The sequence below is a fragment of the Corvus kubaryi genome, unplaced genomic scaffold (assembly GCF_017639235.1).
Source record: "Corvus kubaryi isolate FWS band 111438036 unplaced genomic scaffold, C.kubaryi_AGA036_p1.0 37391, whole genome shotgun sequence".
In the NCBI taxonomy this organism is placed as follows: domain Eukaryota; kingdom Metazoa; phylum Chordata; class Aves; order Passeriformes; family Corvidae; genus Corvus; species Corvus kubaryi.
Window position 1 is genome coordinate 7,759,718 of NW_024581130.1, and position 19,145 is coordinate 7,778,862.

At 44.4% G+C, this 19,145-nt stretch overlaps 2 protein-coding genes across 5 annotated transcripts in view; one reads left to right on the forward strand and one right to left on the reverse strand.

Annotated features, from left to right (window-relative positions):
• Positions 1-10,832, forward strand: part of MPZL1 (myelin protein zero like 1) — a 37,781-nt gene extending 26,949 nt beyond the window's left edge. For all 4 annotated transcript variants that reach the window (XM_042037948.1, XM_042037949.1, XM_042037953.1 and 1 more), the window contains exon 6: positions 4,922-10,832. In XM_042037948.1, coding sequence (XP_041893882.1) covers positions 4,922-5,023 — 102 coding nt within the window. In that variant the 3' untranslated portion in view covers positions 5,024-10,832. The remainder of the gene's footprint in view (positions 1-4,921) is intronic.
• Positions 10,833-11,540: 708 nt separating this feature from the next.
• MPC2 (mitochondrial pyruvate carrier 2) lies at positions 11,541-18,723 on the reverse strand. Its single transcript, XM_042037955.1, has 5 exons — positions 18,520-18,723; positions 15,091-15,131; positions 13,504-13,588; positions 12,279-12,390; positions 11,541-11,783 (listed from the first exon to the last, which is right to left on the reverse strand). The coding sequence occupies exons 1-5, from the start codon at positions 18,623-18,625 to the stop codon at positions 11,750-11,752; spliced, it is 378 nt and encodes a 125-aa protein (XP_041893889.1). The 5' UTR covers positions 18,626-18,723; the 3' UTR covers positions 11,541-11,749.
• Positions 18,724-19,145: the final 422 nt, after the last annotated feature.

The window sequence follows — 19,145 nt, forward strand, 5'->3', positions numbered from 1 at the left end:
CATGGCATGTCCTTCCTTCACAAGGAGAGGAGCCAGATGCTGACCAGTTTGCAGATGACTTGTGCTGCTGACAGCTCTGGTCTGCTGAGCTTCCCAACTTTTGTGGCCTTGAAAGTGCCGCTCTTTGTGCTTGCTGCAGTTGGCAAAGTTCTGCTGACTTTGAAGGGAAAAAGTGGCTTTTATCCAGACTTAGCATCCCATGGGAGGGGACAGAGCATGAGTCAGACAGGGATTCTACGCAATGGATCCTTACCTGCTACCAGTACAGGATTTCCTTATGTGGAAGCTGTTTCTTCCCTCTTGATTTGTGTATTCCCAGCAATTTTCCTGTGGAGATACAGGTCCTGAGAGAGTTTAAGTTCAAAGTAGACTTCTTCTTAATTAGCCACCTTTTAGCAAGTGGCCGCAGTGTCGTGTGTGCAAGTTAATACCTGGTTCCTTATTTTCTCCTCAAAAAATAATGGACATGTGTGTTAGTGTGCTAATGCTACAGGAAAAGAACAAATGTGCTAACAGTCAGCTCAGTAAAGTCAAAACTCCTACTCTGCTGGGCTTCTGGTTTGGTTTTGAAATGCATTTTGTTCTGGGCCATGCAGTATTTCCAAAGTTTTAGCACACAGGCCCACAAAGCTGCCTTCTGACTTCAGAGATCAATTATTCTCTGAACACAGAGGCTGTATACTCAGGATTTTAAAATAGTCACATTTTGACTGGAGTGGGTCTAGTAGCAGCAGGCTGCCTGTAAGGCCTAGATAAAGCTTATCTTTTCTAGATCATGGGAGATGCTTCTGGAATGGGTGAATGAGACAGGTGATTCCCACCATCTCCGCTTCCAGGGGAAAAAAAAAAAGATTTTGTGGGATTTATGATGCAGTAGCTGTTGGGAGTCAACGTCCATAGGTCAAAAAACCAAGATGTTTTATCTAATTACTGTTGTGTGAAGGAGCACATGCAAGTGCCTTGAGAGCTACACACAGATGCTGTTCTGTGCTTGCATCTTGAAAGCAAAAATACTCCAATGTTTTGGTGTGAAAACTTGTGGTGTCCCCACCTTTCCATGTCCCCAGTGTTCTGAGTCTCAGTGTGCTGGAAGGAGCAGCAGAGTAAATCTAAACTTTGTAATGTTAACTCAGAATCAGGGTGCTTTTTCCCTTCTGTAGTCACTCTGGTCTGTTTATTCATTGGCAGAGTTCTCCCTGCAGGTAAGTTCCGAAAGGAAAACACAAAGTGTGAACACTGCTGACCTCAACAGAAAAATACTGCAAATGGCTTTTGTTTTGTTCAGTTTTAGTTTAGTTTTTTTTATTTTTAATCTCTTTTGTCAGGCAAAGAGAGCTTCTTTTCTTGGCAGACATTTGTAGCAGCAAGTGGTTCCTGTACCTCCTGTCAAGCATTTGCCCCATCTTTACAGAACATATTTACTTTTCTTTAAAAAGATCCACAGTGAAATGAGGGTAGGTCAGATTTTGAACAGAATATTTAAACAAGTGAGGAAGCTAAATTTCAGTTGATTACACGTACATTGTTAGCTTCTAACCATTGTTTAGTTGTTTCTTTAAGGGTCATATCAGCATGCAAATCAACATATTTGAACTCTTGCATCACATACAAGTAAAACCTGCTGTTTCTTGGTAATCAAGAAATGAGTTGCAGTATTCAAGCTTTTGAGGTGTTGTCTAGGTGAAAGGCAGATACTCATTCCTAGCAGTTCCCAAAGCTGTTGCAGGCTTCTTTCTGATTCAGGCAGACTCTTAATCTCTTGGAATGCCTGGCAGCTCTAGACCAGTGGTTCCCACAGTCAGTGCTGTGGTCAAACAGCAGAGGCCTGTGGTCTTCTTGTAGCTTTTTTACAAGGTGGGATGTGTAGGAAGTGAATGAATGCTTTGTACTTCTCTGGTGGAAAAGAACTGTGAGTACAAACAAAACTTCTGCCTCTGCAAGTTAAGAACAGTAACAGAGGTGTTCACAGAGTGGCATTTAAATTAATTAAATGAAGTTCATTCATTTTTTTATTTATGTATCAGTTCAAGAATCAGTGATGGAGTATTTGTCTGCATCACATCTCAGCTGAAAGTGCATTGAGCCTGCACTTCCTTGGAGTTTTGAGTGCAAGTTACTCAGGTGTGGACCTTGCTTTCTGGAGTTTGCATATCTGATTCTGTGAGTGTTCAGCTGCTTGAATCAGCTCCACTTGTTTTCACTGTGCCCTCCTTCTCAGCAGGTATGTTCTGTCCTGTCAGATTTGTCTGTGGTGGTTCTTGTCAGTGCCATCATTCTCTAGTGACTGCTGTTCTGCCAGGACTGTTACTTGCGTGGGTAAGAAACGACTTCCAGTGAAGGCAAGAACTACATTGATTTCCCACATGGATGTCCTTGTTTGGATCCCGGGACCCTGAGAAGGAGCAGTTCATGATGCCAGGAATCTTGATTTAAATTTCAGATACCTTTCCCAGAGCCAGAATCTATGGTAGTTGCAGCATCATTCAGAATTCGAGAAATTTGAAAATTCTGTAGACTCCTGTTGGATCATGGTGGTCTAACTTTGTAATTCCTTTTTCTTTGCTGTAACTTGCAGTTCATGACTCTGCTGACAAACCCTTAGCAGGTACATCTGCTACTCTTTTCCCTTCAGTTCTGAATAGAAAAATTGCAAGGCTTCAGGGAATGCTGGTTTTATATAGCAGTGCTGGTCTGTCTTCTGGTTCTGAAGAGTCAGGATGAGCTTGCTTGGGATTAGATGAAAATTCTGAATTGTTTAGACTGTTTTTAAAATGCCCCAGGTGACGCTTATAGTCAGCTAGAGAATCAGTTGGCAGCAAATCAAAAAGATGAGCACTGCAATAAATCCTTGGCCCCTCCTTTTCTCTGTGTTGGCCATCTACCACTTTTTTTAGGTGACTGACAATAAACACATTGAGACAATGATAGCTTGGTCTGGATCAGCTGATCAGACCAGTCAGTCTCTCCACACCACTACCATGCTGGTTGCAGCTGAGTAACTATATTTAAACTGGCAAAAACCTAGAATAGTGGTAACTGATAGTGAGTGAACTCCTGTGGTAGAAAATTGACCCATCAGAATTACTTGAACAAAATTTGGAATGTCATAGTGACTACCTTATGCAGTTAGATTTATTATTTTTATATTGTTTTAAACTGATAGTGCTTTCAAGCTGAATTTATCATGCCCTTGGCCTCTGGCCTCAGGCAGATGAGACTTCCAAAATTGCTTGCAATTAAACTTCAGGGTTACTTCGCCTTGAAGTTTATATAGACACTGTGCTCTGATTGGAATTAGTAATGTAATTTCAATACAGTGTTGGAGACCAGAACGACATGAAAGCAAATAGCAGAGAAATAAAAAAAAAGTTGCTATAATGAGATTTGAAATCTAGAGTTTTCTAGGACATCAGTGTCTTTTTTTCCCCCCATTTTCTCAGTGTGTTGTTTATATTCAGTGTTTTATACCTACTTGCAAGTTTTCACTCTTCAGTCCATCTTCTTCCTGTGTTCTTTATTACTTTGGAAATGCTTTACCCAGAAAGAAGAAAATGTGGATTTAAATGACTTCTGAAAGAGAACAAGGTGTTTCTCACATGTGTGCTCTGCCACTGTGCTGGGGGAAAAGCAGCTGTGCAAGAAGGTACCTGCCGTCCTTCAAGGGTTTAATTTTCTGTACAGAAGGTCTGTTTTCATCTCTGGCTCATAATTGCTTTGGAAAATAGATGGAAAAATTTCTGTGTCAGGTCTATACAAATATTTTCTAATTTGTCAGGATTCCAGAAGTACTGGCAAGAAGGGGGTAGGAGTGCCAGTGAAGGCTACTTCTTCCTGGGACATACGGGAAACCAGAATAGTTAAATGGATGAGAGGGTTTGAAGGAAAAACTGCTGAAAAAGCCACAACCAAACTAAAAGCTCTCTTTTTAATCCCCCCCCACTCACTGCCAGATAGGACAGTCCCTTTCCCTCCTGCATGGGGTGTGTGGTCCCTCTGTTGAGGTCGCATGGTAGGTGGTGGCAGCGCTGTGCCCTGTGCTTGTCTCAGCTGGGGGCTTCAGTGTGGGAGCTGCAGCTCTCTTGCCATCGAGCTCCCACCTGCCTTGCTGCACCTCTGCTCTGTGGAGGCTGCAGTCCTGTCCTCAGCCTGTCTCCAGTAGCTGCAGCTGGCTTTCCCTGGGCTGTGTTTTAGAGGATGTGGGGTTTTAGGAAGTGTTTACACGGTCAGCTGAAAGACAGGGCTGTAATGTCCTCCCCTGCACCCCAGCAAATGTCACAAAGATGTGTGAGGCCGTGCCTGCCCAGCGTGTCTGTGAGCTGCTGCTGCCTGGGCCGGCTCGTAAGTCAGGTAAGAATTCTGTATTGCTGCACCATTTTAGCACTTCCTGGCTCACTGCTGTGTAAGTCTTGGCCCCATCACTGGTTTGGGCAGTGACTCGAATCACAGAGTGGCTGCAGCTTTATCCTCTCCCTCATCACCTAAGTGGTACAGCCGTGCTGGGATTTACAGGACCTGAATAGCAGTTTGGGAAGTACACTCTGCTGTTGACTGGTAAACCTCTAGTACAGTTCCTCTTGAACAATATTAAATCTGGCATGCATCTGACTAAGCCACGTGTCTTTGCACGTAAGAATTGCTGCTTTTCAGAGCAAAGGATCCCAGATTTTGCTTTCTGTGAGGAGCGGGCAGTCCTGGAGAGAGGCAAGGGTGCTGTTTGGCATGCTCCTGAGAGGAGAAAGGTGGCAGACTAGAGCTCATGTGCAGCTGAGGGTTCATTCCACCTGCTTCCAAGTGCCATTCGCAGTCATAAAAGCTCTGTGGTCTTGCTTTAGCTCTCATCTTGCTGCAGCCCCCATGGAAGTGAGGGGCAGTGGGGCCTGTTCTGAAAAAGCCTGACTGTGCCTGTTCATTGTGTCCCCAGGGCCCAGTCATTTACGCGCAGTTAGATCACTCCGGGGGACAGCACAGCGACAAGATCAACAAGTCAGAGTCTGTGGTCTACGCCGACATTCGGAAGAACTGAGATCCTCAGCTATCCAAAGGACAACACACATTCAGACTGGAATTGCTTGAGCAAGATTTGACCCAGAGAACTCACATGTGGCCTTTGATGCCTAGGCTAGGACCAATGCATGTGCATACAGAGGGAGAGATATATATGTATTGTGTGTAAATAGTCTATTTAATCGTACAGAAGTGAGACCAATGTTGCATGTTGAAATGCGGTAAGAATTTTGCTTATAAATTGCCAATATTCTTTTTTTTTTAAATCTTGTGTGACGAGAGAGAAAGTGAAAACTCGCATCACAATTTTAAAATATTTTTATCTTGATTAATAATGGAGAAACTGGAAGATGCCTGAAGAGTCTAGATTGATCTGGAGATGCTTTTTTCTTTGCTTATATTTCTTTTGTTGAAGTGACTATAAAGAAGACATCTTCTTTATATTCAGAGTTCTTTATGTATACAGGGTATTTATCTTTCCTTGGTCAGATTCTCAGTACAGGCTGCCTTCTCATGTAAACTAGACCCTCTCACTTGGTCTTGTAAGCCAAATTGTGACTCCTAGCTATCAGAAATGTATGTCTTAGCAGTGTGAGTGAAGGAAATCTTTAGGCCTACCTGACCTGTGTAATGTGGGTCACAGAACTGTTTACTTCTCGGTGAGCCCAGCTATTCAAGCTTAGTCCTTTAAGGTGCAGGGATAGTGTTGATCTAATGAATTTTGTGAAATGGTAGTTTACCTGTGAAAACAAAGGAGATAGTGAGTTAAAGGCATAGGAGGCTGTAGCTGTAGGTGGTTACCTCAGACTCTGTTGAACCTTTCAATGAAATGTTTCTTCCTCAAAGCTCTGTCATTTCATGTAAGCGTTAAAAAGGGCTCCAAGGGATCTGGAAGCTGTAATACTCCCATACCTCTCTCCCATGGCTCCATTATACCACTGTCACCTCCTTGGAGGTGCTTTATCTGTTCTTGAAAGCCTGTAGTGGAGGCTGAATGACTTCTGGAGGAAATCTAGGGCTCTTTGGTTTTTTTGATGTGTGGTTATTTTGTGTAACCTATATTTGCACAGAAGATGTGGATGGGCAGTTTATTTCTTTCATCTCTGCAAGTCTACCACTTGAATACGATTTCCCAGCCTCTTGTTTCTAGGTTAAACTCCTCCTAGATTGTTAAGGTTCTCTGCTGATGAGGATTTCTTTCACTGACCCACTGTATCCTGAAATCTGGTGCTCAAAACTAGAAGTGGCCTTCCAGCAGAGATCTTCTCAGAGTGGCATATAGAAGAAGGATTTCTGTTTTGTACATCCTAATGTGGGGGTTTTGTTTTGGGTTGCGTTTTTTGGGCAGCAAATAATTTTCAGCTTGGTCTATTGGAACCCCTTTTCTCTGACTCTTACCCATTTCCTAGTTCAGTCTGTTTCACAGAATCAGTCACAGAATGGTTGAGGTTGGAAAGCACCTCTGGAGATCATCTCACCTTCCTCGAGCAGCATCAGCCAGAAGCACGCTGCCCAGCACTGTGCCCAGTTTTGAGGATCTCCACAGGTGGGAACTCTGCAGCATCTCTGGGCAACCTGTTCCAAACAAACTCAAGCCCACATGTCACTGTAACACCAAGCACATGAAAAATAGTTACAGGCCCATGGCAGACCCTTTCACAACCACATTAGATAATCCTTCAGTTATGACAGTGCAATTTTAATAGCTATTTTGTGTCCAGGGTTTTTTTTTTTCCCAACAAAGTTAGGTATGGCAACACTATATTCTTTGATCAGGATTACATTGATTGGTTTCCTGACAACACCTACATCCCTTTATTAGAAATAAACAGCTTTGTTTTGTATACATGCACTGGGTAGATTTTAGGACATTGTCCTCAGAGCCAGAACCAGCTTCTTAAAACTGAGGCTCAGAAGGAAACCATGGATTAATTTATTCTGCCATATGTCAGTTGCTAATCCTGCAATATCTGAATTTGTGTAATTCTTCTTCCAGGACTTGGCTGGTATCAAAAAGGAGGACACATTTCAGTTTTAAAGGAAGTTTTAAAGGCATCACTTTTCAGGTATTTGCCAAGTCTCACAGGGAACTGAGACATTGAGCTGTGGCTAGCTAACAGCTCTGTAAATATTTTTAGCATGTAATTTTTTGGCAATAACACATACAAGATGAAAAATGAACAAATTTCTTCTTCACAGGAGACCTCTTCTGCTTCATGAATTAAGCAGGGTTTTTAGCAAGACTCCACATGAAGGGCTATGGTACTTGTACCCAGTGCTGGAAGCTGATGGAGTGGGATCTACTCACCCCAGACACACTCAGGGGTAGTTTTTCCACTCAAGCTTCCATCTGTTGATAAAATCCACTGTCTTGGTTGCTGCAGTGCTCATGTTGGTGACTGTAGCCAGGAAATTCTTTGCTCAGAGGATGATGAGGCCCTGGCACAGGTTGCCCAGAGAAGCTGTGGGTACCTCATCCCTGGAAATGTGCAGGGTCAGGTTGGATGGGGCTCTGAGTAACCTGGTCTGGTGGAAGGTGTCCCTACCCATGGCAGGGGGGTTGGAACTGGATGATCTTTAAGGTCCCTCCCAGCCCAATCCAGTCTGTGATTCTGTGATTCTATAGGATCTTCTCAAGTGCTGAATTCTGCAACTGGCATAGGGCTACCCTGGGTGTACAGACAGACTGGGGAATGCGAGGCTGCACAGCAGTGCCATGGAAAGGGCCCTGGGGGTCCTGGTTGATGGCGAATTGGATATGAGTCAGCAGTGCCCTGGCAGCCAGGAAGGACATCCCTGTCCTGGGGGCACCAGGCCCAGCATTGCCAGCTGGGCAAGGGAGGGATTGTCCCACTCTGCTCTGGGCTGGGGCAGCCTCATCTCCAGTCCTGGGGCAGCTTTGGGTGTCACAATGTAAAAAAGACGTGAAGCTATTAGAGAGTGTCCAAAGGAGGCCACGAGGATGGTGAAGGGTCTGGAGGGGAAGCCTTATGGCAAATGGCTGAGGTCACTTGGTCTGTTCAGAGGTCTGGAGAAGAGGAGGCTGAGAGGAGACCCCACTCTTGTCTTCAACATCCTCATGAGGGGAAGCAGAGGGGCAGGCACCGATCTCTTCACTCAGTTACCAGTGACAGGACCCAAGGGAATGACGTGAAGATGAGTCAGGGGAGGTTTAGGTTGGATATCAGGAAAATGTTTTTCACCTGGAGGGTGACTGGGCACTGAACAGGCTCCCCAGGGAAGGGGTCACAGCAGCAACCTGACAGAGTTCAAGAAGTGTTTGGACAATGCTCTCAGGCACATGGTGTGACTCTTGGGGTGTCCTGCCTAGGGCCAGGAGTTGGATTTGATGAGCCTGAGGGGTGCCTTTCAACCCAGTGTATATTATGATTAAGATTATGAGGAATCCTGCTGCTGCTGCTTTCCTTATCTATCAGGCTCTTACTTCCCAACATTTACACTTAATAAAACACTAATGCTTTGGATGTGGTTGATAGAGAAACTTGATTTTGATCTGCCTGTGTTCATACCTGCTCATCACCATCTTTCCCCCCAACATTTTTGAGTAAGAGGGAGAATTGGGATGAATATAGCGATCAGAAACTTGCTGCTATGAGAAGACGGGGCTGGCCTTGCCTCTGAAGTCTGCTATTAATGTTTGCTTCTTTTCCTGCTGGAATGTACTGGAAAATCTGAGCACAATTCTGATGTGGTGCTAACTTTAGGAAGCACACGAATCTGGTGCTAACTTTAGGACTGATGTGGTGCTAACTTTAGGAGACACACTGATCTGGCTGGTATTAACTGACTTGAGGAAACATCTCCTTGCATGGCTTTTGTCTAGCTACAGGTGTGTTCATATGGCCTAGACTCCAGGAGGAGGCTCCCTGCAAGGCTTCTTGGGTCCTCTTTATGAAAGCAGAATGAACTTGGAAGTATTTTTAAAAAACACTAAACATCTTTTTAGAAAGAAACAAAAGTCTTCCCCCAGAAATGGCAAAAATCTGTCTGAATCCCTCTCCAGTGCCAAGGCTGTTTAATTTTTTTTTTTTTTTGTCATGGGAAAGTGAGCAATGTAATTATTAAGTAACATATTCATGCTGAAGTCAGAAGAACTTCAGGCATTGTGAGACAACACTTGTGAACTTTCTGTTCCTCAGGTTATCTGAAATTGTTTAATGATATGAAAATCTGTGCTGATGAAAGGGACTGATGCTGAGTTGGCTTACTTAGTAAAGTCTCAGGAGACAGAGGACTTCTCTTCCTTGATAGGTAGTGCAAGCAGAGATTAGACAAGTCATCATATCCTGATGTTCTGGTGACCAGAAGTTTATCTCTGTTTGCTCTGCTGCTGTTCTCTTAATTCTCTGATGCTGTTCCTTGCAGGCGGAAAAGAACAGCTTGGACTTTGAGGAATGCGAAGGGTGTTGTCCTTGTCCTGTTGTAGCACTGCTGCCAGCTCTTTTTAGGATTGTCTATTTTCAAACCAAGTGCTGCATGCCAGGCTTGCAGCAGCCCAGAGGAGGAAGGAGTAGGCAGCTCTCTTGAGGCAGTAGCCAGTGCCTAAAACAGTCAGGGGGATCATTCCTCCTGGATAGTGGACCTGGGAAGGCCTGTGTTATGGAAAAAAACCTTTAATAAATTCTTTTATTCATCATGCAAGCAAAACTGGGACCAGTCTGAAATCTTCCTTATTTTTGATTACCATAAATGAATTTCAAGAAGATTACAAGTAAGGTATTAATCTAAGTAAATTGGTAGCTGTACTCAGTCCATCAAGTTTCCACGGCCCTTTTGACTTCAGCAGTTGTTCTGTGAGGAAGATGCTCACCATGTTCACAAAGTAGCATTAAGAGCCATTACAGGGGGGCAGGTATGTCCCTGTAACTCATTGCCTAGTGTGTCATTAATAACTGGAGACCTGTAGGGTTTTGTTTGCTCTCAAAGCTTTAGTGGTATTTCATTTTGTGACTAGAACAGCTGTAATTGGGTTTTTAAACTTTTTAAACCTGTGAGAACTGTCTGGGTAACCATCTGTCTTGTAACTGCAGTAAAGGTGTATATGCAACTTAAAAGCTGCATCGGCTTAGAGTGGATTCACTGAGGTCAGGTATGGACTATTTGATTTGTGACCAGAACACCTTCACTCTGTATTGGAATCCTGTCTTGGAATTCTACATTATTACTGTATCTGCCAAGGACCTCAAATACAAAATGCTCTTATTATATCATAGGTGATGGAAATACTTCCTCTATAAAACCACCAAAAGAGAAGAGAAGGTGGGTAAGACATCTGGGCTGTGGCCACACCTCTGCAGTGTAACATTTTTATATGGGAGACTACAAAATCATATTAACAATCCTCAGCAGTTATTCTCCTCTTTAGGCTTCTCTTTCCCTTCTCTTCACTGCCCTAAAGCTAATAAGCCCTTTCATTTACAGGTATTTTTGCACTCTAAAATATAAGTTCAAATGCCTTCGGAGATCAGTGTGCTGTGCAATGTTTTCTGTCTCCCTGCAATGCCAACTGTTCTTACGTGGTAAATGTAATTGAAAACATCGACTGGGTACTTTTCTTTTATAAACCTCTGTCCTGGAGGTGTGCAAGACAACAAACACCTGTAAGACAGGTGTATAATCTGTGTGAGGGAGCTAGATATGCATTGCATGGCCTGATTACATGAAGAGCCAATGTACCTACTGTTAGTGTTTTTGCTTTTACAGACTCATCTGGAAACAATTATCTTGGATATTTTTTCTTGAATGGACTTTAATGTTTTCTATTGTAATCTTGTGAATATTTTAATACACTTTTTTTTTTCCCATTACTGGTTTGCTGGATGAGTCTTACCTGGTTGGGGGCTGGGAAGGGAGGGGGACTGGAATATACCACCTCTCTCCCTGGCAGTATTCTTCAGTCACTGTGTCCACTCAGTGACCATCACAGCTGGAGAAGTCGCCATTTGAGACCCTGTGTTACTGCTTCAGCCAGAAGGACCAAGGAATGCAGGTGGAAGTGTGGCAGGACACAGAACTGACTTCATGGTGGGACAGCCTTTGAAAACAGGTAGCTGACAGACTCATCAGAATCTGCCTTGTCTGTTAACTTTTCCTGAATCTGGTGCCTCAACACCCCCATCTTCTGCCTGGAGTCGTGAAGGGTGACAGAAGCTACACCGCCAGTGGCACATTTGTTTGCTGTCCTTTTGTTCAGGACAGTGGTGGCTGGGAAACAAATGAAGACACACGTAGCTGAAGCTGGAATGGATATCCTTATGCTGCCAGGGAAGGAAGAGCATCAGGAAATGAAATGCAAATGCTACTGCTGGTTACTGAAATATGGCAACCCCCCACCAAGGTGGTTTATCCTGACTGTGACAGGAAAGATCACTTCAGTCTGAGGGTCTGGCTGTCACCAGTACTGTGTCACTCCCAGCACTGTTCAGCGGAGTCAGGTAAGGTGAGGCTCAGCAAATTTTAAAGGCAAAATCCAGCCAGTTTCTTTAAGGAGACAATACAAGACAAACAATTCCACCTTCATTTTAAAAGGTTAACCTTTATTTAAATGTGTGGAGATACTTTGTTATTTGTACTTAGAAAACATTTGCTCTCTAAACATTTAAATTTCCTCTTTTATTTTCTCAGAGGAAAAAAAAACATTAAAATTAGTGAAGCTAGGTCCCATGGGGATGGGTTTGTGCGTTGCTAGATTTGACCTGGGTTAAGCATCTCTTTACTGCAGCTGCTATTGCTGTTGTGCTTTTAGCTCCTGTTTATACCTATAGGAATAAAAAAGAAAGAGCACAGGCTAAGAATAGAATAGGACACAAGTTACAATAACAGTGTTTTCATAGCAGTTTGCTCAGCAAAACAGGTTTAAAATTACAATGGACATGAGGGTGGAAACTCAGGATAGGATAGCTTAATTCGTGTAGGAAGTTCCAAAGTAGCCAAGTTTGCCACATTCCTGGCCAGTACTGAACCCAGAAAACTCCCAAAGTTTCCTTCAAGAAACAATTTTTAAGAAATGCTGCTCTGCTTAAGAATCCTTTGATCCAGCTGGAGCTGACACAATTCAATGCTGCTCTAGCTGGACTGAAAATATTTACAGCTTCACTCCAACTTAGCTGTAAAACTAACAATGTAGCAAAAATGTTCTGTAATGTTTAATGAATCGTTCAGTTCCTCTTGCCTGTTGCACTGACAGAGGCTGGCAGCATTTATAAATTCCAGGTTAATGCTTAGTTGTAGTGTGTACCCTTTGTAACACATACCTCCATATTCGGTAGAGCTGGGAGCCACCAGCACAGCCAACAAAGAAGTTCACAGCAAACAGACTCCAGTTTTTAGGAATAATAACTAGAGAGTACCGGGACCAAATAAGGCCTGTTGAATAAAATGTCAAGTTTAAAGATATTTCAAATTAAATATTCAGATGCTTCTCTAAGTTTGGAGGCAGATTCAGTTGAAGATTCACAGTTGAAGTGAATAAATTTTACAACTTCATGTTAGACAACTGCTTTGCTTGTAACTACCTTTTTCTCAGTGAAAAGTGCCAGTGGGACACCTACAGGTATGTACTGCGTTTTTCTAAAATAGCTACAGTAAGGTCAATAATAGTCTGAATATTAAACAAAGATCCTTTGTAGTCTACAGCAGCCTAGACCTTAATTCTCCAGCTCAGTTGCAGGGTAGTGGTATTTTGCTGTATATCCAGCTTGCTGTACTACATTGGAGGTTGTGCAAAACCTGTGCAAAATGCACAGGACTGTGTCAGATATCAAAATCAAGTTTGGAGAACCCTTTCAGACAGGGAAAGCATTGGAAAAAGCTGCTCAGGAAAGTGGTGCTGCACCATGCCTGGAGATGTTCATAAGAAGTGTAGTTGTATCACTTAGAGACATGTTTTAGTGGTGGACTTGGAAGTGCTGGGTTAATGGTTGGACTCAATGATCTTAAAAGTCCTTTCCAATCTAAATGGTTCTAGGATTACAGGATATTGTTTCTGCCACTGTGAGAATTCTTGGCAGGCAACAGTGTAGTAGTCCATGTGCCACTGCTTCCAATTTCTTGTAACACTTTAAAATTCTTTCCAGTTACATTAGTGTCATTACCCTGCCGTTGTTAAACCCCTTAAAGTCTATTCTAAAAAAGTCACCATATCCTGGACTGATTTCAAAATTACTTGACCTGAAGCAAAAGAGGTCACTTACTGCAATGAGTGGTATCATGGTAACTTAAGGGATGACACTCATGTTCTAACTCATAGCAACTTGCGCTGAACAATTCCAAACTAAGATACACATGTGGAAAACTGTTATATGATTATAGAACTTTTACTGATTTAATAACAAGTAGAGGTCTGTCCTAGAATTATCATCCAACAGCAATAGTGACAGCTAGCATGTTAAAATTAAGGCTTTCTGTAGAAGTGGATTAGTACTGATGGAGGATTCTGAGATGGTGCTGTGTAAAACCATGGAGTAAGTGTGGCTTTACCTGTGGCCATCAGTACTGCAGACTGTGCTGTGCTGAGCTTTTCTGCTGGTCTGGCCATGTCAGCCAGTCCAGCACACACCAAACCCTGTAAAGAGAAATTCAGTGAGCACTGGGACTCCTTTACAAGGGGAAGCTGCTTCACAGCTCAGTGCTTATCCTACTGCATTATGCAGGAGATGGGATGCATTATATGAGCAATTAGGCTCTGGGAGACACCATCTGCTTCCAGTCCCTTGTGGCAGGAAAAATAATGCAGTTATGGCAGCTACAACTGGGTGGCAATAAAATCCCAGGCATTAGCAGTTTTGTATTAATTCCAGAACAAGTTTAATTTAAACAAAGCTGCTTAAGAAAGCAGCTGAAAAAAAACCCACTCTGGTTTTCATGTGTAGCAAGTAGAGGCTTATCTAAATAAGGGCCTTCTTCCACATGTCAGGCTAAGATACTGCTGGTAAGGATGACCCCATATAATCTTCACTCAGCTTCATCTGAGGGGGTAAAAGTGGGGTTTTTAAATATAATTTCAGTAATAGCAGAAAACTTGCAGGTGAATTGAGGAATAGCTTGGCTGATCTACTTGGCATTAGTAGCAAACACTCTTCTTGGTTTGTTTGTTGTGTTATTGCCCTCTGCTGGAAATACAGTTTCATGTTCCTGTTACACCAGTTCACAAAAAAACCCTCAAACTCCCTGACTGCCACCCAGGATTCCTCTGGCACAGAAGAGCTGCCGTGTCCTCAGGCTCGGGAGGGTGTTTCCAGGGAGAACCTCTGAGGAAGGAGAAGGTTAACCATAGTTCCTGCAGCTCCAGCCCAGACAACTGACAGAAGAAACCAAGCTGCAGTTTAGGGCACAGTGTGTTGCCTGTGGCCTATGAAACGCTGGGGTTCATAGTGGCAAAGTTACAAAGCAGCTGGCAATGGCAAGAGCAGGTAACATCCTTGCTCATTATCAAACAGGGAGATCCAACCCTCGTGGGTTTAGAGATCACTTGTGTTATCTGTACCAATGCAACACTTCGGAGGAGCACAGTGAATTAGGAGGAGGCATTTGCATCACCTGGGCACAAACAGAGCCCAGGGCTGTAGCCAAGTGGGAAGCAGAACCTCACAGGAGGCAGAGCACCACTGACAGCCACAATGGCAGCTGCCTTTGTCTTTCATATCAAGATTAGCTTGCACTCTGACATGCTTTAGCCTGCCTTCAAGCTATGAGGGTTAGGAATTGGCTTCTTTAAGATATTTCTCAAATTCCTCAATCTCAGAAGAAATATGTGCTTTAAGAGTTTTGCATCATGCCAGCTCATACCTTGAGCAACAGCTGGTGTTTCACAACAGAAAGCCTTGGTGAAACTCAGTGAAAAGCACAATTTTTCCACAAAGCATTTTCTTCATGTTGTATCCCCTGCATGTTGTGCTATCTGTTATTAAGGCTAATTTTGTTCCTCCCCTTATATTAAAAATTAGAGCCTTGGTATTAATCTTTCTTCAGGCTCAGGTATCTGCTGGGAAACTCTTGCTTGCTCAATGCATTGCTCAGATTGCCTTGGGCTTGATACCCAGACACCAGATGGCATCTTGTACTTACCCATTTCATAATAGGTGCCCAGAAAAACACTGTTTTGGGACCTGAGGGAGGAGGGGAGAAAATAAGTTAGATTATTCAGGAAGATGTGGCTGTTTTAATACCCACAGTAAGTTTAAGTTGGTTTATTTTGCGGTTTTTTTCAATAATGAATTGTGTCTATTAGCAGTTTCTACTGCTGTACAAGCTCTAGCACCTAATATTCATAATTCATCAACCTTCAGTTGTGTAATCACTCCACACATTTCTGCAACAGCTGGGTAGGATTTTGTATGTTCATGTTGAAGCAACTGGGGACACCAGAGCAGGCAAAATGCATTTATCATTAAAAGAGTTAGGAAAAGGCCTAGGAATAGGAGGGAAGACACCCCAAAAATCCACCAGTAGGCAAAGGAGGATAATGGGGGAAGAGGATGAAATCTCCAGAAGGAAGGGAGAAAAATCCAGTGGAATGGGACCTGGGGAAAAACAACTCTCTTACAAATACATGTAACTTTCAGTGGTGCTAAAATAGCAACTGGTTGGTTAAAACAAAGCCAGGTAAAACCACACCTACAACCATGCCAAAAATCATTAATCTGGGACTTCTGCTCCAAGTCTTAAACGGAAGACCACGATCCAAAGTACCAAACTCCCTGGGAGACAGTCAGGACACTTCCAATTTTATCAAAAAACATTAATGTTTAGGTCACTGCTCAGCATTCTGATAACATGCAAGATGAAGCCAAGTTTTCACTGTTACATAGGAGTAACCACCAGGACTTTGGTTGCTGGCTTTTTATGAGAGCTATTTCTTCACTAACAATTCAGTCTTAAAAAGACCTGGCACTAACTACTTGTACTTCCAGTTTTAACTACCCTCAAGTTTAAAACTACGACTTGGGAAACAAAAACTGGCTTGGCAGCCTTGCATGAAGCGCTATTTAACCCATCCTGCTTGTAATCAAGTTTCAAACTGCATTTAATAACTACAAGCACATTACTTTTTGTCTAATATTGTTGAATATTAGATAACAGCAGCTTAATATTCATCCTTTAAAGATGCAGACTTCAGCTGCTGTTCTCTTAGGCACTTTCTTGGTATGTCAGTATCAGGCTGCAAATACAGCTAGTTATAAATAAATCAGTCTTACAGAGTAGATTTAATTACTAACATTTATCTTATTCTAAAACACAAATTCAGATTTGGAGTACTAGAGGATGTGGGGTGAGTATAAATTATTAAACTGACATTCCCTAAACAGCTAGTAGAGTTTTCAAGAAGACTGACATTAGTTTTTATTAATAATAGAAAACTCAACCATTTCAAACTGCTGACTGCAGAACTAAGAAACAATTGGAGACAGGGAAGGTACCAAGCCAAGTCTGTAATTAGGTAAGACTGTCAAACACCTCTCCTGGAGGCACTCCAGCAAGCACCCAGCCAGGGCGAGCTCTTCCCAGCTCCTGATATCCAGAATTTTTCAAGGATGGACTTGACAGCAGCACATGAGAGCAGGGGGACACCAGAGGCTAATTTGGATACCACATGTGTGATCAATTTATAGAATTTATGACTTCTATTAAATATAAGTAGTCTTTGTGCTGAAAACTTGAGTTTAGGCAGGCAAAGTGAACCAGAGAGGCCAAAGGGGAGGGAGCACAAGCTCAGCCCACACTTTCCCATGGCAGCCTGGAGAGTTGGTGTGCCAGGCCCTCCACTGTCCTCCAGCAATGCCAGCCAAAGAAACAGTTCTTAGCAGGCATCAATTATTTTGCTGGAAGCTTTCTTTATGCCAGAAAAGAAAGCACGCTCCTCATGCCTCACAAGTGATTTCTAATTTCATGGCAATGACACATTCCTGAATTAGACTAGAGATTTAGATGTCACTGGAGATAAAAGAGAGCCTTTCATTTGTAACCCACTTTTTTTTTCTGCAGTCAGAGTGATGTCTGTTGCATAACTTTCTCACAGACACACCTTCAAGACTTTCAAGCTAAAATAGAAGTTGCAGGGGTTCGGTTTCTATACTTGCTTGTGCTGTGGCTTTTCTCCCACCATCAGTATGGATTATGACAGATAGATATGTGTGTGTATATATATATATAATATATATATACACAGAATTCCTAAAAATGGATTTATTAATTACAACATTATGGCGATGACCAAAAGTGGCCCACGGGCAGTTTTGTGAAGTGAAAAGCACTGCAAAAGAACCTCCAAAACCTCATCCAATTACTACTACAGCTCTGGTGAAGAAGGAACAGAGATGTTCCCAGTACTTGCTGTGCCTTGTATCCAATAAAAGCATCTGGAAGCTGCCACATTTCACACCAGTGGAATGTGTCTCTCAGTGTTGGACATATTGTCTCTTTATATATAAAAACAATACATTAATGTTAAATATATTGGTCTAGTGAATTCAGTACAAATCAAACATTTTGAGAACTGCAGTTTTCACTCTGTGATTTCTTTAGAGCAACAATTTTCCTTCCAAGACAGGGCCATTGTAAGAGGACAGTGCAACTGACTGCAAACCAAAGTCCATTTTCACAGTGCATATTCTGGGTAGGTGAAGAGTCAAGGATGCCTGTGACACTGACACAAAACAGTGGGGACAGAGCCTATGGAATGCCAGGATTTTATCGGGCACTCGTTTTAACAACCGACGCCATTTGTTTACATGACAAACACCACGTAAATGGCACTGAAGGAGATCATTTTACAAGAGGTTTCTCCCTAATAACACAGACCCCCACGTTTGCTCACGGAAAGGTAAACTGTAGGTCAGGTGAGGGGAGCTCATTCCAGGGAAATTCTCTACCCACAGGATCCCTCCAGCGAATTCACCAAGGGCACGAGCTGCCTTTGGTAGAATCGTGGGATTCAGTACAAGAGGAATAAAGCCAAAGGCTGCCTGACTTGGCCAGCGCACATTTCAAGATCAGAAACCCTGGCAGCGCCCTCCGCCATCCCTGGAAGTGTCCAAGGCCAGGCTGGATGGGTATCTGAGTAACCTGGTCTGGTGGAAGGCGCCCCTGCCCGTGGGAGGGGTCGGAACAGGATAATCTTTAATATCCCTTCCAACCCGAACCATTCCATCATTCTATAATTTTTCCACCACATGTTCTTGAAAGAAGCGGCTGCCGAGGCCTCCAGGCCCCTTTAGACCCATCACATCTCCTGGGCCGGGCTCTGGCAGCCCACCCGATCCCTGGATGCCCCCGCGGTACCGTGACAGCGACACCAGCGCATCCATCCCGGCTGGAACCACCCGCGCCGTGCCTGATCATCTTATTCTCCCTTCACAAAAACAGTAAGTTTCCCGTTAAGGAGCAGGATTCCGCTCCGGGGCCGCTTTCCCGTGACAGAACCACCCTAACCGCGTTACTGCGGCCCCGATCCCCCCGCGGGCCCAACCGGGGGCCAAGGTGACCCCCGCCCGTTACCCGCTGGGTGGTTGTAGAAAGGCCGGAACCGCGGCGGCAGCATGAGCTCGATGCGGTCGAGCATGCGGTGGTAGGAGGCGCGGAGCCCCGCGATGGAGGCCGCCATGGCGAGGGATGGGGCGAGCGGGGGTCGAGCGAGGACCGAGGGGGGCCGCGCTCCGTCCGTCCGTCCGTCCGTCCCTCCTCCGCCCCGGCCCCGCCCCCGGCCGGGCCGCGCGCTGATTGGTGACTGCCGCAGGGGGCGGGGCGAAGGGAGCCCTGCGCGCGGCGCTATTGGCTGCGCGCGCTGGCCCCGCCCCCTGAGGAGAGCTGGCGAGCCCGCCGCCCTCGGGAAGGGCACGGGCGCCCGGCTCAGAGATGGCCGCCGCCGCTTCGCTCTCCCCCCAAGATGGCCGCCGCGGGGGCACCGTGTGCTGCGACGAACGCGCCCAGACCCAAGATGGCCACCTTGCGGCTTCACACCGCTTCACTGGAGGGGGCCGGTTTGTGCCCGGCGGAGCCCAGCGCGCCGACGTCACCCGCCACGCCCACGGCGCGCCTTCGCCTCAGTCGGGGCGGGGCGACGTCACCGGCTCGCGCGAGACGCCTGTTAGTCTCGGGCCCCCGCGGCCCCCTCCCTCCCGGGG

Coding starts and splice junctions, on each gene's coding strand:
- MPC2 (XM_042037955.1), bottom strand. CDS start 18,625: ATGGCGGCCTCCATCGCGGGGCTCCGCGCCTCCTACCACCGCATGCTC. Junction 13,589..15,090: donor GGGCACCTATTATGAAATGG/GTAAGTACAAGA, acceptor TTCTCTTTACAG/GGTTTGGTGTGTGCTGGACT. Junction 11,784..12,278: donor CAGCTCTACCGAATATGGAG/GTATGTGTTACA, acceptor TTATTCCTATAG/GTATAAACAGGAGCTAAAAG.